The 17614-nt window shown below is 51.0% G+C and overlaps 1 protein-coding gene across 5 annotated transcripts in view; it reads left to right on the forward strand.

The window, feature by feature from the left end:
• ACAN (aggrecan) overlaps positions 1–17614 on the forward strand; it is a 71012-nt gene that overhangs the window by 37332 nt on the left and 16066 nt on the right. For all 5 annotated transcript variants that reach the window (XM_054531822.2, XM_024232861.3, XM_054531824.2 and 2 more), the window contains exons 5-12: positions 310–437; positions 1925–2218; positions 4093–4470; positions 5848–6022; positions 6515–6642; positions 8043–8336; positions 10416–10655; positions 13468–17580. In XM_054531822.2, the coding sequence (XP_054387797.1) occupies positions 310–437; positions 1925–2218; positions 4093–4470; positions 5848–6022; positions 6515–6642; positions 8043–8336; positions 10416–10655; positions 13468–17580 (5750 nt within the window). The remainder of the gene's footprint in view (positions 1–309; positions 438–1924; positions 2219–4092; positions 4471–5847; positions 6023–6514; positions 6643–8042; positions 8337–10415; positions 10656–13467; positions 17581–17614) is intronic.

Raw genomic sequence — 17614 nt, forward strand, 5'->3', positions numbered from 1 at the left:
GTTGAGTGGTCACCACCAAGACTACGCAAAACCTAAAATATTTACTAGCTGGCCTTTTATACAAAAAAAATATGTGAACCCCTGATAGAGAAAGTGTGTTTTGTACCACTAAATATTCAGTAGTGGGGGCTGCCTTCAATCATGATTCACTGTAAACACAGGTAGGCAGTTGACATATTCAGAAGAGACATGGTCAAATGCAATATTAAGTTGCTGTTTCCTCCTATGAGGGAGGAGGATTCAAGGGCAGAGGCCATGGGCTTCCCTTTGTCCCCTGAGTGTCACACCTCCATTTTGGGTTCCTGGCAGATACCCCATCCACACTCCCCGGGAAGGCTGCTATGGAGACAAGGATGAGTTTCCTGGTGTGAGGACGTATGGCATCCGAGACACCAACGAGACCTATGATGTGTACTGCTTCGCCGAGGAGATGGAGGGTGAGCTGCCCTGCCCACCAGGAGGCACCCAGCTCCCTTCCCAAGGCCCCCTTCCCCTCCCCATCTCCCCACTGACACTTGAGATCACACAGGCTGCCAGCTCAGGGCCTGACACACTGTGTCCTCCTCTGCTATGAAGGGAGGTGGGCTGAGGCCTACAGGTCTGCACCCCTCGCGCTCCACTTTGGAGAGGGTCTCAGTGGCCCCAACATCTGCAAAATGTCTGGTGTCGCCACTGGACCCAAGAGCATGTGTCACAGGAGGTTTCTCACCTGGGATTGCCCCTCCCAGCCGAGACCCTGGCTGCTGTGACAAGCACATCCCTGTTCTAAGGTCCACTGTGCTGTCAAAGTCCAGCCCAGCCTTACCCTCGCAAGCAACACTACACCAGCAACGAAGCTCCCAGGGCAGCTGGCCACCCAGCCACCCTCTCCCAGAGTCCCTGTGGGCAGCCCCGGCTCTGTTCCTGGACAGAGCCGGGGGCAGCGGAGAGGAACCTGGAATTTTTCTGTTTTGTAAAGCGCACCAGTTTTGGTCACAGAGTTACCCACGCACGTGGATGACACCCTTTCCCCCATCTGCACCTATATACTCCTTTGTACATTCCAGACTCTGCAATGTCTGTCTCCTCCCTCCCTGCCTGCCCCCCCCCTTCCCCCCACCTGAGTACAGTGCCCACAGCTCCTCCAGGCTGGAGAGAAGAGCTGACAACTGGCACTTTCTGGGTGAGGGGACCTGGCCAGGCTTTCTCACCACCGTAGCCCCCCTGCCTCATTCCCACCCCAGGGGGCAAACCTGCCTATTAGGTAACAAGTTATTTGTGTGTTCCCACATTTGGCTAACCAAAAACAAATAGAACTGTCAGTTAGAGCTGCCACTGAGCAGGGGTAGCCAGAACCATCCCTGTGAGTGGATGCCCTCCACCCCCACCCTTACCCCTTACCGTTACCCCTGACACAGCCTTGTTAGGTTTTGGGAAATTTTTTTTAAGCTCATGGTCCTCAAATGATGCTATTACGGACTCTTCAGGGTCTAGAGACCCCAGTTTGGGAACCACTGCTCCAAGGGCTCAAGGTCTGTTGCCTGCTTTTCCCAGGAAAATTTGAGTTTTTTAAAAGGATTTGCCTTGAGTAGGCAATGCTTAACTCCTAGGAAAGATTCCCCTGTGGTGGGATGCAAATGGGGCAAAGAGGCTTTTGAGCAGAATTTTCCTCCCAGATTTCAAGTTCTCTCCACCCTTTGCCCAATCTCCCTGCCATTTTTGCTGCTTCTTTCTTGGTCCCCTTGTTTTAGGAAATTGATGTCATCCTACACAAAAGCCCAGAAATAAGCAATGAAGGGCAAGATCTGAGATGCAGACATATGGGACCAGGACTTTGGGAAGTTAAAGGACTCCCAAGACCTCATGGAAAACAGTGGATCTCTCTGGGGATGCATAGCAGGGGGAGGGGAGAAGACCCTTACCCAGCTGGCTGTGTCCTTCACAGGTGAGGTCTTTTATGCAACATCTCCAGAGAAGTTCACCTTCCAGGAAGCAGCCAATGAGTGCCGGCGGCTGGGTGCCCGGCTGGCCACCACGGGCCAGCTCTACCTGGCCTGGCAGGCTGGCATGGACATGTGCAGCGCCGGCTGGCTGGCCGACCGCAGCGTGCGCTACCCCATCTCCAAGGCCCGGCCTAACTGCGGTGGCAACCTCCTGGGCGTGAGGACCGTCTACGTGCACGCCAACCAGACGGGCTACCCCGACCCCTCATCCCGCTACGACGCCATCTGCTACACAGGTGGGGCACAGCTGGTGATGGCAAGGGAGTTCATGACACTAAAGTGGGGTCCCAGAGGGAAGAGGAGATCTTGGAAAGGGAGGGTTGGTTTTTGCCCTTGAAGGGGCCACTGGGTGCCTGAACCCCATGTTTTTAGGACACCCCTCCATTTTCACTGGTTCCTAGGAAGCACTAAGGTAGAGACTCTTGAGACTGCAGCGTATCTAGCCCTGTCTCATCGGATCAGCACAGAAGAGGCTTAAAAGCCTCCAAACTGTTTTCTCCAGTTTGAATCAAAGCTCTGTCACCTACTACTGTGCAACCCTGGCAAAGTCAAGGCTGTGAACCTCACTCTTCTCATCTGTCTAGTGGGGAGATGGGGTGCCCGCCTGGGAAGATGTTGGGGGTCTGACGTGTGACCCTGGCACCCATGGGAGGGTGCTGCTATCTGCTTTTTTAAATTGAATATGTCTAAAAGGAGGGTCAAAATGGGTTTCGTTGTGTTTTGTTTTTTTGTTTTTCTTTGAGACAGGGTCTCACTCTGTCATCCAGGCAGCAGTTCAGTGGTGCAATCATAGCTTACTGCAGCCTTAGCCTCCTGGGCTCAAGCAATCCTCCTGCCTCAGCCTCCCATGCAACTGGGAATACAGGCACCACCATGCTTTGCTAATTTTTTTGGTTTTTTTGGTAGAGATGGGCTCTTGTCATGTTGCCCAGGCTGGGCAAAATGTTATTTTACTTTATTATTATTATTATTATTATTATTATTATTATTATTGCTGAGACAGAATCTCACTCTGTCACCCAGGCTGGAGTACAGTGGTGCTATTTCAGCTCATTGCAACCTCCATCTCCCAGGTTCAAATAATTCTTCTGCCTCAGCCTCCCAGGTAGATTGAGATTACAGGTGTGCGCCATCATGCCCAGCTAATTTTGTATTTTCAGTAGAGATGGGGTTTCACCATGTTGACCAGGCTAGTCTTGAACTCTTGACCTCAGGTGATCCACCCGCCTCAGCCTCCCAAAGTGCTGGGGTTACATGCATGAGCCACCACGCCCGGCCGCAAAATGTTATTGAAAAGAGTAGGGGAAAGTTTGGTGGGGACTTTATTTTGAAAAATTAGACCAAAATGTTGAAATAAGTTTTTATCTTACATTTAACACATTTTGGGTTATAATTATAATTACATGCTAATTCTTGGAGGAAAAAGCAATGTATCACATGAATGAGGAGTTGCAAAACTTTTATGTCCTAAGTGGTGATAACACAATGACAACTCATTACACGTTTCATTTCCACAACCTGATCTTACAGGAAGAGGGTTAATAGTTGGGATTTCCCCCTCGAAGCCGCTCTTAACCTTTAGGTATTCTAACCACTCTTTTGGAAGTAGTATCACTCTCATGAGACCCTCATTTTTCCATGACTATGAGACAGGCAGTTCTCCAAAGCCACCTTCATCAACTTCACAAACTACTTTCTGCAAGATTTTCTGATTTCTCCTTATAACTGACTTACCTGGTCCTATTGGATAGTTACAGCATCAGATGGTTGGTAAGGTGCTCATGAGATGAGTGAAGCAGCAGCTGTGTTGAGCAGGAAGGGCTGCTGGGGTGGGAACTGATCTTTGTGAGCCGTCAGCTCATTGGTCAATATCTTGCCCTCTGATAGCTCTTGCACTCTTTTGCAATCTTGAAACTGTGGGGACTCCTACAATGAATGCCGATAGCTGAGTACCCCTGAAATGGGCTTGGCAAGGCGCCCGGCACACAGTGGCGCCCTCCTGCCCCAGCAGGGGAAGAGGAGGAGCCATGCTCATCTCCAGCCCACTCTTCATCCCCCTCAAGCCAGTCCCAGGCTGAGAGGCTAAAGCTTGTCTTTGCCCCTCCCCTAGGTGAAGACTTTGTGGACATCCCAGAAAACTTCTTTGGAGTGGGGGGTGAGGAGGACATCACCGTCCAGACAGTGACCTGGCCTGACATGGAGCTGCCACTGCCTCGAAACATCACTGAGGGTGAAGCCCGAGGCAGCGTGATCCTTACCGTAAAGCCCATTTTCGAGGTCTCCCCGAGTCCCCTGGAACCTGAGGAGCCCTTCACGTTTGCCCCTGAAATAGGGGCCACTGCCTTCCCTGAGGTTGAGAATGAGACTGGAGAGGCCACCAGGCCCTGGGGCTTTCCCACGCCTGGCCTGGGCCCTGCCACGGCATTCACCAGTGAGGACCTCGTCGTGCAGGTGACCGCTGTCCCTGGGCAGCCGCATTTGCCAGGGGGTAAGTAGCTGCCCGTGGGTGCATCCAGGGCAGGTGGAGAGAACTTGGCCTGCAGGGAGGGGATTCCCGCAGTTGAAGGCTGTACCTTCTACTTAACCTGGCACCTGGGACAATGTTCTCTCCTCTCAGACCTTATTCTCCTCATCTGTGAAACAAAAACAATAGGCCAGACTAGTCAGGTCCACACTCTTGCCATCAAGGATTTATTTCAAACGAGGTCTTATGTGGAATCCAGTCTCTATATCGAGCAGGCACATGTGCCACATAGATCTAAGGGAAGTAGCATAGAGAACAACCAGGGCTTCTTCTGTCCAGGGCCCCTCCTTGCCCCATCAGACACCCCAACGAAACAGAGCCACTAGAAAACCACTGCCTTGGATGACCCCTGAGGCCTCTCACTGCTCTGACCTCCCAGGACAAAGACCAGCAAACTGTGGCCAGTGGGCTGGGTTTAGCTGTTCTGATATGGCCCATGACTTGAGAATGATTTTTACATTCTTAAATAGTTAGGGGCAAAAAGTCAAAAGAAAAATAATATTTTGTGACACATGAAAATTATATAAAATTCAAATTTCAATGTCCACAAATAAAGTTTGATTGGAACAAAGCCATAGCCATCTGTGGACAAGTTGTCTATGACTAACTGAGGACAATCACAGCAGGGTTGAATACAGTCAGTCCTTCTTCATGTCTGGATTCAACCAACCGTGGATGGAAAATATTCCAAAAGAAAAGAAACAATAACATAACAATACAACAATAAAAGTAATACAGATTTAAAACAATACAGTATAACCACCACTTACATAGCATTGACATTGTATCGGTTTTATAGGTAATCTAGAGATGATTTTATACAAATACTATACTTTTATATCAGGGACTTGAGACTCTGCGGATTTTGGTATCTGAGGAGATCCTGGATCCCGAAGGATAACTGTAGTTTTAACAGAAGCCACACAGCCCACAAAGCCTAAAATATTTACCATTCGGCTCTTTCCAGAAAATGCTTCCAACTCCTATTCTAAGATGACTGTGTTCTAGGTGCTTAATACATGTGTGAAAATTGGATGTCAGGTAGCATAGAGCCCAGTGCTCCCCAAACTCAAGTCTATGAACAAGGACATTCTGGTGTGGCCTCGTTCTGTAACGGCCTTGGTGGGGTTCCCACGCAGGGGAGGGGCAGATGGACGCTGCCATCCACCATCACACCCACGTGACTACCAAGTGGGATTTCAGCCTGCATTGTCCAGATAAATCCAATATGTCAGGCAGCAGAAGTTGGCCTCCCTTTGTGCCCATGGAGCCTTGGGAACTGCACACCACAGGTCCTGAACCTGACTGATCCCTCCTCTTCTCCCCTTCCTCCCCACCCAGGGGTCGTGTTCCACTACCGCCCGGGACCCACCCGCTACTCGCTGACCTTTGAGGAGGCGCAGCAGGCCTGCCTGCGCACCGGGGCTGTCATTGCCTCCCCGGAGCAGCTCCAGGCCGCCTACGAAGCAGGCTATGAGCAGTGTGACGCCGGCTGGCTGCGGGACCAGACCGTCAGGTGAAGCCATGCTCCTCGCCCAGCCCAAACCCAATTGAAGAGGTCAGGCTTAAGGAGCCACAGCCTGGCACGGCCCCCAGCACACTGAGCACCCAATACCTTGTGGGTTAATGAATTAATTAGTGACTCAACTGAGGCATATCCCGAAAGGGTGGTGAAGGGCACTGGGTAATGTTCAGTTCTTGGTCATTTCTCCCCATCAGACAGAGGCAGCAGCCCCCTCCTCAAGTGCCCCGTTCTCCTCCAGCGTGACCCAGTGCCCTTCCATGCAGCTGCTCTCTCCTGAAGCCAGAAATCCCCCAGGAGCCACCAGACCCTTCCCCACGCTGCTCGGAGAACTTGCTGCATAAGGGGCTTTTTCCTGGTTTGAATCCCACCAGACAACTGAAGACATGTCCAAGTCCCTGAGTAGCCTCTGGCCTCAGCCCAGGGCCCTGCATCTACCAGCCCCTGGAACAGGCCTTCATCTTCTCCTCTCACTCTCCTTTGCAGATACCCCATTGTGAGCCCACGGACCCCATGCGTGGGTGACAAGGACAGCAGCCCAGGTGTCAGGACCTATGGCGTGCGCCCATCAACAGAGACCTACGATGTCTACTGCTTTGTGGACAGACTTGAGGGTACAAACCACATTCTCACATTTCGGGCCCTAGATGGGCAATGGGGTGGGCAGGGGGCTGACAGGGCGATACAAAGAAGAGAGGGGGTTACCACCCACCCACCCCTGATCCCACCCAGCTTTCCAGGTGGGAAAGGGTCCTGCTGAAAAAGGAAGGCCCCCAGCCCCTCCCTCAGATCTAGCGCCTGCTCTCCTACTGAATGTTTCATGTGGTCTCCTCCATCATTGCAGGGGAGCATCAGTCCCTTTAAAAAGCAATGAGGTCTGTGGGTAAATCTCGGTTTATTATAAATAAACGCTATATACACCAACTCTTTCTTGGAGAGTCCCAATGCCTGGGCACAAATCAAAGGCACTGAGAAGTCCTGCAGTAAAAACAAAAACAAAAAAACCTCTTTAGGCTGGGCACAGTGGCTTACACCTGTAATCCTAGCACTTTGGGAGGCAGAGGTGCCTCAGTGTGGGTGGATTGCTCTAGCCCAGGAGATCGAGACCAGCCTAGGCAACATGGCCAAACCCAGTCTCTATTTATTTAAAAAGAAAGAAAAAGAAAAACTTCCTTAACTCTCTTTAACTCAGCATTGCCCAATTTTTAACCACAGACCTTTATTTCGTTTTATTTCATTTCTTTTAATTTCCATGAAAATTACCAAATTTCCACTGAACGCAATTTTGGAAATGCTGGTGTTCCAGAAAGATTTCGGCATCGCCACTCACTTGTTTCAAGACCCTGTGCAAGTCACTTAACCTCTCTAGGCCTCAGCTCCTTCATCTATAAAATGGGGCTGATTTATATGTACATCAGAGGTTTTTTTGAGTATTAAATGAGATATGTATGAAAAGTTCTTGGCACAAGTAGGTGTTCAGTAAGTGTAAGCTCTCCTCCCCCTGAACCAGATAGGTAGCAGGTGCATCGCTAGGTGCTGGGACCCAGCCCCTGCCCTGGATGAGTTCCCAGGGTGTGGGGTGGGCAGGTCCACAGCAGTCACAGTGATAAGTGCAATGGTGTAGGAGTGCACAGGGATTGGAGGGGGCCCAGGCGAACTGCCTCGCTTAGCCAAGGGAGGGGGTGCCTAAGTGTGACTGGAGAATCCAGAAAAGAGGGACGGAGGAGAAGTTGTTATGGAAACAACTCAGCCCAGTTTGACGGGAATTTTGACTTTTTTGGCACCGAAAGTCCTACATCCCAGGAAACCCCAGTCCAGTACAAACCAGAGAGATGGTCACCTATTTCCCAGGGTCCCAGAAAATCTAAGGGGGAGTGGTCAAAAAAGGGGTGATGGAGCTGCGCTGGGTCTTAGCCCTGGTGAGGAGGGTTGGAGGAACTCTGTCCTGGGTGGGCAGGGATTGACCTGGCCTGAGTGTGGGGGGTCATGTTCTACCCCTTGCCTCTGCCCCCAGGGGAGGTGTTCTTCGCCACACGCCTTGAGCAGTTCACCTTCCAGGAAGCACTGGAGTTCTGTGAATCTCACAATGCCACACTGGCCACCACAGGCCAGCTCTACGCTGCCTGGAGCCGTGGCCTGGACAAGTGCTATGCTGGCTGGCTGGCCGACGGCAGCCTCCGCTACCCCATCGTCACCCCAAGGCCTGCCTGCGGTGGGGACAAGCCAGGCGTGAGAACGGTCTACCTCTACCCTAACCAGACGGGCCTCCCGGACCCACTGTCCCGGCACCATGCCTTCTGCTTCCGAGGTATGCAGCCTCACTTCGGCTCCAACAGCCCCTTTTGTCTGGAGAGGAACCCCCTGGGTTCATCAGGTCCTGCCACCACCCAGTATTCCATCCATCAGAGCAAGAAAATGTCAGTCCCTCTGGGGCAGAGCCAGCTCTGAAACCAGCACAGCGCAGGCTTTGACCCCAAGGCAAGGTCATCCTTCTAAAGTTCCCCAGAGACAAGTAGAGATAAATAAGAACTTGAGCTGGTATTTATGTCTACTAGAAATGAGGCAGACCTGAATTTGAGTTATGGCTCTGCTACTTAATAGCTGTGTGAAAATGGAGACATAATGGTTCCTACTTCAGAGAGAGCTGCAAGAATTAATTGAGTGCACGTGGTGCCCTTGGTGTAGTGCCTGGGACACAGTAAATGCTCAATAAATGTTAGCTTTATTTCATGTACATATATATGTAAAGCTATAGTATAGAGCTTTATTTTGTACAACCTGTAATTTGTACACCCTTGTCAACTTCTCTCCTGCTTGCAAATATTTTTGTGATGAGTTTAGTCAAATTATTCTATTATTCTTCACTAAGCACTGGTGGTTCGTGCTTTTCGTTGACCTATGCTATGGATATGCTACCATTTCAGCCATCACTCCCCATTGGACTTCTGAGAGTGATGTCATCAAGCAATATAGTAAACATGGCCAGGGCATAGCCATGGAATTGCTGGGCTCTGACTGGATTTGTTCCTGCACAGTCCATGGAGGGTCTGGGTGCATGGACCAGAATGTAGATTGTAATAACAGCCTGTGCCATGTTTTAGATAGTTTACATCAAAAGTGAGTGTCTTTGCAACTTCCTGTGAATCTAGAATTATTCTCAAATAAACTTAAGGGGAAAAAAACTTGAGTGTCCCCAAGTTTCCCAGACAGCCAGGGTCACCTTTTAAAACCCAATTCAAGGCCAGGAGCAGTGGCTTATGCCTGTAATCCCAGCACTTTGGGAGGCCAAGGTGGGCGGATCACTTGAGGTCAGGAGTTCGAGATCAGCCTGGCCAACATGGTGAAACCCTGTCTCTACTTAAAAAAGTGCAAAAATTAGCCAGGTTTGGTGGTGTGCACCTGTAATCCCAGCTACTAGGTAGGCTGAGGCAGGAGAATCGCCTAAACCTAGGAGGCGGAGGTTGCAGTGAGCCAAGATTATTCTGCTCTACTCCAGCCTGGGCAGCAGAGCAAGACTCTGTCTCAAAAAAAAAAAAAAAAAAAAAATCAAAGTTCAGCCAGCCTCAGTAAGTGAAGTCCAATTCTCTCCCAGAGGCTTTGATGAGGCTCTTGTCCCAGTGCCCCTCTCCCTGCTCTGGGAAGCAGAAACCAAGCCAGTTAACCTCCCAGAAAGTTCCCAGCCATGCTGCCCCCAGCCTCCCACCTCTGACCCTCCATGAACTCAGCCTTGTATATTATCCTGCACAGTTCAGCTTCCTTGCTGACCAGGCCCACTGCTGGTTTCCCCCACACCGGAACAGTTACCCCCAGCCCATGAATCCTGCCTTCACGCTTTCAAATGCCGAGATGGTTTCAAGGAATTTAATACCATCCTCCTATTTTTGGTCCTGACACACCTGGAACATAATCCCTGTCCCCAAGGTCGACAGCGTTGTTCAGTAGTTGAGAGCGTGGAGTCTGGCACCAGATGCTTGAATTCAAAGACTAGATCTGCCATTTGTAAGCCACTGACCCTGGGCAAATCATGTAACTCTGTGCCTCAGTTTCCCCATCTGTAAAATGAGATAACCATATCTCTCTCATAAAGCTGTTGTGAGATAAAGTGATTTTATATACACAAGCCTTTAGAGCAATGCCTGGCATGTATGATCGATTCTGCAGGGGAGATGACCCAGATCACCGCAACTAAACTGCTGATGGTGCATATGGATGTTATGTCATTGGTGCCGATGGCTCTTACTAAGTGAGAAGGCAAACAGCCATCCTCTGAACCAGGAGGTGGAGGCTGGCCCACCTCAGAGTCCCCTAGCTCCCCTCAAGAAGGGCCAGCCAAGGATGGGTCACTGGTAAGAGAGGGACTCACTCTGACCACTCACATCTCCTTTAGGCATTTCAGCGGTTCCTTCTCCAGGAGAAGAAGAGGGTGGCACACCCACATCACCCTCTGGTGTGGAGGAGTGGATCGCGACCCAAGTGGTTCCTGGTGTGGCTGCTGTCCCCGTAGAAGAGGAGACAACTGCTGTACCCTTAGGGGAGACTACTGCCATCCTAGAGTTCACCACCGAACCAGAAAACCAGACAGAACGGGAACCAGTCTACATCCCAGTGGGCACATCCCCGCTGCCAGGTTGGTATGGCTTGGGTTCTGGGGCACACCTGAAGCTGCATACCCCTGTCTGCCTACAGTGTGCCTGGAGGGGTGGGGGGATTCCCTCCCTGGGATTTGTGCTGTTTCCGCAGCCCTGACACTGACTGGGTGTGCTGCTGTGGGCAACTTTAGCCACCTCAGCTGGCCTCTAGGACCTGCCCCAGAGTGACAAAAACAGCCTTGTTCATAAAATTTTTTATTACACATTTACTTTTCTGGCCCTTATTTCCCTTGCATGAACCCCCAAATGCCCAGGACTATGCTGATCAGAGGGCCCTCAGTTACCTTGTCCTCCTGCGCTGACACCCTTACCCTAACCTCAACCCTCTCTTGTGGGAGGATCTCTAATAGAGGAGAAATAACCAGGGAGGGGGTTACTGTTGGAATTCTGACTGTGACCTGTCTCCTCGCCTTTCTCTTCCTTCCATTTCCCTCTTCTGGGCCAGGCCTCCTCAGGCAGAACTTCCTGAACTCTGTCACAATTAAACCAGATGAGACTTAACAGGATGAAAGCAGCAGTCCCCAAACCTTGTTGGATAAAGTGTTTTGTGGCCACTAAAGTTTGGGAAATGCTGGCTTACAGAGATTAACAGGTTTCCTCACTGCAGACCTTCTCAGAGCCTTGAATATGCTAATGTGCACTGTAAGTCTCCAAGAGGAGGTGATAGATGTAGTGTGTCCCAAATGAACCACAGAGCCTCCCCCGACTCCCACAGAGCATTGTTAATATCTGGCAGCTTCCAGTTGGGGAAAGCTCGATTTAAAACAATGTACAGTAGTATGTGTGTATACCTGGTAGAGTCAGTTTCCCTGGGGGTATGTGCATCTGAAAAAAGGAGTGTATCCGAGCTCCCACTAACTCATCCAGCCACGCATCAGCATTCTGTGCATGGTTCCAGAGCAATTTGGTGGTGTCAGGTGCTCTTCTGGGCACTGGAGATGCAAAGCCTGGCCTCCCTCCATATCAGAAGGTTAGGATGCCTCTGTAGAGCAGGGGAGAGTCTGGCCTAGCAGCCTCACCCAGCAGCCACACCTGCCTGTGGCCTTCCTCGCCCTTCACCAGGACAAGAATGACTGAGTCCTCTTTGGCATCAGGGTATGACTTTGCACAGGACTCTGGCAACCACTAGTGGGGAGTTACCAGTGGGAAAGTGGCTCCAGCAGCCCTGTAGAAATGTTTTCTAGACTTCAGTTCCTGACCACCTTGCTGATTTCAGCCATATCTGGGAACCATCTGCACTATCATTTGCTCCATGTATTTTTCTTTAAGTTGACTTGCTTAAAAAAAAAAAAAGAAATGTAGGGCTGAGTATGGTGGCTTATGCCTGTAATCCCAGCACTTTGGGAGGCCAAGGTGGGAGGACCACTTGAGGCCAGGAGTTCAAGACCAGCCTGGCCAACATGGCAAAACCCAGTGTCTACTAAAAATACAAAAATTAGCCAGGTGTGGTGGCACGCACCTGTAGTCCCAGCTACTCGGGAGGCTGAGGCATGAGAATCACTTGAACCTAGGAGGTGGAGGTTGCAGTGAGCCAAGATGGTGCCACCACACTGCAGCCTGGGCAACAGAGCAAGACCCTCTCTCCAAAAAAAAAGAAAGAAATGTAAATTTATTTAAGAGGGAACTGTTATATTATGACTGCAAATGGTCATCCTGGTGTGTTTCATAGATAGATAGATAGATAGATAGATAGATAGATAGATACGTACACACATACATACATACATACATACCAATCAAAATAAAAAGAATCTTTTTCAGGTCCTGCCCAGCTAACTTTTTTTTTTTTTTTTTTTTGCATGGCACCACTGCTATTCTTCATGCCACACCTCCCTCTCTAAGATTCTCCTCTCAGCAAGAACAAACTAAACCTGCCCAGTGGACCCAGCACCCCCAGTGCTCAGGGGCCCCATCTGGGAAGTAGGCACCAAAGTACATACAAGGTTAAAATGCAGTGTGGCTGTTTTTCAAATGCCAAAGGAAAGAAGAGCTGAAGCAAAGAATGTAGCCTTGATTAGTTAGAATTGTGGGGTTTCCTTTTTTCATTTCTCTATTTTTCAAATTGTCTGTAACAGAGTTCTCAGAACTGGAAAAAGTCACTGTATGTTTATAAACATCACCACCTGGCCCTTTCTTCCTCAGAAGGATGGCTTAAAATGAACAGTTCTTACACTGAAGTGAGTCCCAGCATCGTAGGGAGGGCTTGCTAAAATACAGTATGCCAGGCTCCTTCCCAGAGTTGCTGAATCAGTGGGGCTGGGGTGAGGTCATCAGTGGGGCTGGGGTGAGGTCTAGGAATTTGCTTTTCTATTCAAGCTCCCAGAGGGTGCTGTTGCTGCGAGTCCGAGCTTTGAAAACCATGGGACCAAATCAATGAGATGGTAATGTGGGAGTACTTGCAGGATGACCTTGGTGGTCTTCAGTGGTGGCCAGGCCCCCACATCCAATGGGTTGTGTGGATGGTGGCCCCCGCATCTCACACAAAGTACAACCTGTGTAGCCCATGGCCCTGTGGGCACTTGGGGGAGCCTCCCGGTTCCCTACCTCCCTCCTTCCTTTCTCCCTGTCCTTCTGCCTTCTTTTCTCCCTATACTTCCTTCCTTCCTTCTTTCCTTTCTTCATTTCCAAGACACTTTACACAGTTCCATTAGAAAGCATTTGGACACGTTGCTGAGCTCTTGAGAGAAAAATTTTACTGTGGAAAGAATGGAGTTTAGATTCTACATATGAGCTTAAAATGGGGCAGAGTTAATAAACCCACACTTCATCTTTCTTCCTTCTTTCCTACAGGGATCCTTCCTACTTGGCCTCCCACTGGCGCAGCAACAGAGGAAAGTACAGAAGGCCCTTCTGCAACTGAAGTGCCCTCTGCCTCAGAGAAACCATCCCCCTCAGAGGTGCCATTCCCCTCAGAGGAGCCATCCCCCTCAGAGGAACCATTCCCCTCAGTGAGGCCATTCCCCTCAGTGGAGCTGTTCCCCTCAGAGGAGCCATTCCCCTCCAAGGAGCCATCCCCCTCAGAGGAACCATCAGCCTCAGAAGAGCCATATACACCTTCACCCCCGGTGCCCAGCTGGACTGAGCTGCTCAGCTCTGGGGAGGAATCTGGGGCCCCTGATGTCAGTGGTGACTTCACAGGCAGTGGAGATGTTTCAGGACACCTTGACTTCAGTGGGCAGCTGTCAGGGGAAAGGGCAAGTGGACTGCCCTCTGGAGACCTTGACTCCAGCGGTCTTACTTCCACAGTGGCCTCAGGCCTGCCTGTGGAAAGTGGACTAGCCTCAGGGGATGAAGAGAGAATTGAGTGGTCCAGCACTCCTACAGTTGGTGAACTGCCCTCTGGAGCTGAGATCCTAGAGGGCTCCATCTCTGGAGTCGGGGATCTCAGTGGACTTCCTTCTGGAGAAGTTCTAGAGACTACTGCCCCTGGAGTAGAGGACATCAGCGGGCTTCCTTCTGGAGAAGTTCTAGAGACTACTGCCCCTGGAGTAGAGGACATCAGCGGGCTTCCTTCTGGAGAAGTTCTAGAGACTACTGCCCCTGGAGTAGAGGACATCAGCGGGCTTCCTTCTGGAGAAGTTCTAGAGACTACTGCCCCTGGAGTAGAGGACATCAGCGGGCTTCCTTCTGGAGAAGTTCTAGAGACTACTGCCCCTGGAGTAGAGGACATCAGCGGGCTTCCTTCTGGAGAAGTTCTAGAGACTACTGCCCCTGGAGTAGAGGACATCAGCGGGCTTCCTTCTGGAGAAGTTCTAGAGACTACTGCCCCTGGAGTAGAGGACATCAGCGGGCTTCCTTCTGGAGAAGTTCTAGAGACTACTGCCCCTGGAGTAGAGGACATCAGCGGGCTTCCTTCTGGAGAAGTTCTAGAGACTACTGCCCCTGGAGTAGAGGACATCAGCGGGCTTCCTTCTGGGGAAGTTCTAGAGACTACTGCCCCTGGAGTAGAGGACATCAGCGGGCTTCCTTCTGGGGAAGTTCTAGAGACTACTGCCCCTGGAGTAGAGGACATCAGCGGGCTTCCTTCTGGAGAAGTTCTAGAGACTACTGCCCCTGGAGTAGAGGACATCAGCGGGCTTCCTTCTGGAGAAGTTCTAGAGACTACTGCCCCTGGAGTAGAGGACATCAGCGGGCTTCCTTCTGGAGAAGTTCTAGAGACTACTGCCCCTGGAGTAGAGGACATCAGCGGGCTTCCTTCTGGAGAAGTTCTAGAGACTACTGCCCCTGGAGTAGAGGACATCAGCGGGCTTCCTTCTGGAGAAGTTCTAGAGACTACTGCCCCTGGAGTAGGAGACCTCAGTGGACTTCCTTCTGGAGAAGTTCTAGAGACTTCTACTTCTGGAGTAGGAGACCTCAGTGGACTTCCTTCCGGAGAAGTTCTAGAGACTTCTACCTCTGCAGTAGGGGACCTCAGTGGACTTCCTTCTGGAGGAGAAGTTCTAGAGACTTCTGCCTCTGGAGTAGAGGACATTAGCGGGCTTCCTTCTGGAGAAGTTGTAGAGACTTCTGCCTCTGGAATAGAGGATGTCAGTGAACTTCCTTCAGGAGAAGGTCTAGAGACCTCTGCTTCCGGAGTAGGGGACCTCAGCAGGCTCCCTTCTGGAGAAGAAGTTCTAGAGACTTCTGCCTCTGGAGTAAGGGACATCAGTGGGCTTCCTTCTGGAGGAGAAGTTCTAGAGATTTCTGCCTCTGGAGTCGGGGACCTCAGTGGACTTCCTTCTGGAGTAGAAGGTCTAGAGACCTCTGCTTCTGAAGTAGGGACTGACCTCAGTGGACTTCCTTCTGGAAGGGAGGGTCTAGAGACTTCAGCTTCTGGAACTGAGGACCTCAGCGGGTTGCCTTCTGGAAAAGAAGACTTGGTGGGTTCAGCTTCTGGAGACTTGGACTTGGGCAAACTGCCTTCTGGAACTCTAGGAAGTGGGCAAGCTCCAGAAACAAGTGGTCTTCCCTCTGGATTTAGTGGCGAGTATTCTGGGGTGGACCTTGGAAGTGGCCCATCCTCTGGCCTGCCTGACTTTAGTGGACTTCCATCTGGATTCCCAACTGTTTCCCTAGTGGATTCTACATTGGTGGAAGTGGTCACAGCCTCCACTGCAAGTGAACTGGAAGGGAGGGGAACCATTGGCATCAGTGGTGCAGGAGAAATATCTGGGCTGCCCTCCAGTGAGCTGGACATTAGTGGGGGAGCTAGTGGACTCCCTTCAGGAACTGAACTCAGTGGCCAAGCATCTGGGTCTCCTGATGTCAGTGGGGAAATACCTGGACTCTTTGGTGTCAGTGGACAGCCATCAGGGTTTCCTGACACTAGTGGGGAAACATCTGGAGTGACTGAGCTTAGCGGGCTGTCCTCTGGACAACCAGGTGTTAGTGGAGAAGCATCTGGAGTTCTTTATGGCACTAGTCAACCCTTTGGCATAACCGATCTGAGTGGAGAAACATCCGGGGTCTCTGATCTCAGCGGGCAGCCTTCGGGGTTACCAGGGTTCAGTGGGGCAACATCAAGAGTCCCTGACCTGGTTTCTGGTGCCACGAGTGGCAGCGGTGAATCTTCTGGGATTACATTTGTGGACACCAGTTTGGTTGAAGTGACCCCTGCTACATTTAAAGAAGAAGAAGGCTTAGGGTCTGTGGAACTCAGTGGCCTCCCTTCCGGAGAGGCAGATCTGTCAGGCAAATCTGGGATGGTGGATGTCAGTGGACAGTTTTCTGGAACAGTCGATTCCAGTGGGTTTACATCCCAGACTCCAGAATTCAGTGGCCTACCAAGTGGCATAGCTGAGGTCAGTGGAGAAGCCTCCGGAGCTGAGATTGGGAGCAGCCTGGCCTCGGGAGCATATTATGGCAGTGGACTTCCATCTGGTTTCCCCACTGTCTCTCTTGTAGACAGAACTTTGGTGGAATCTGTAACCCAGGCTCCAACAGCCCAAGAGGCCGGAGAAGGGCCTTCTGGCATTTTAGAAATCAGTGGTGCTCATTCTGGAGCACCAGACATGTCTGGGGACCATTCTGGATTTCTGGACCTAAGTGGGCTGCAGTCCGGGCTGGTAGAGCCAAGCGGAGAGCCACCAGGTACTCCATATTTTAGTAGGGATTTTGCCAGCACCACCGATGTAAGTGGCGAATCCTCTGCAGCCATGGGCACCAGCAGAGAGGCCTCGGGACTTCCAGAAGTTACTTTAATCACTTCTGAGTTCGTGGAGGGTGTAACTGAACCAACTGTTTCTCAGGAACTTGGCCAAAGGCCCCCTGTGACACACACACCCCAGCTTTTTGAGTCCAGTGGAGAAGTCTCTGCAGCTGGGGACATTAGTGGAGCTACCCCAGTGCTCCCTGGGTCTGGAGTAGAAGTATCATCAGTCCCAGAATCTAGCAATGAGACGTCCACCCATCCTGAAGCTGGGGTCGGGGCATCTGCTGCCCCTGAGGCCAGCAGAGAAGATTCTGGGTCCCCTGATCTGAGTGAAACCACCTCTGCATTCCACGAAGCTGACCTCGAGAGATCCTCTGGCCTAGGAGTGAGCGGCAGCACTTTGACATTTCAAGAAGGCAAGGCGTCAGCTGCCCCAGAAGTGAGTGGAGAATCCACCACCACCAATGATGTGGGGACAAAGGCACCAGGCTTGCCTTCAGCCACTCCCACAGCTTCTGCAGACAGGACTGAAATCAGCGGAGACCTGTCTGGTCACACCTCAGGGCTGGGCATTGTCATCAGCACCAGCATCCCAGAGTCTGAGTGGACCCAGCAGACCCAGCGCCCTGTAGAGGCGCATCTAGAAATTGAGTCCTCAAGCCTCCTGTACTCAGGAGAAGAGACTCACACAGTCCAAACAGCCACCTCCCCAACAGATGCTTCCATCCCAACTTCTCCAGAATGGAAACGTGAATCAGAATCAACTGCTGCAGGTATTGTGATTTTTTTCCCCCTTTAAATGTGCTT

The sequence above is a fragment of the Pongo abelii genome, chromosome 16, assembly GCF_028885655.2.
Source record: "Pongo abelii isolate AG06213 chromosome 16, NHGRI_mPonAbe1-v2.0_pri, whole genome shotgun sequence".
Taxonomy (NCBI): Eukaryota; Metazoa; Chordata; class Mammalia; order Primates; family Hominidae; genus Pongo; species Pongo abelii.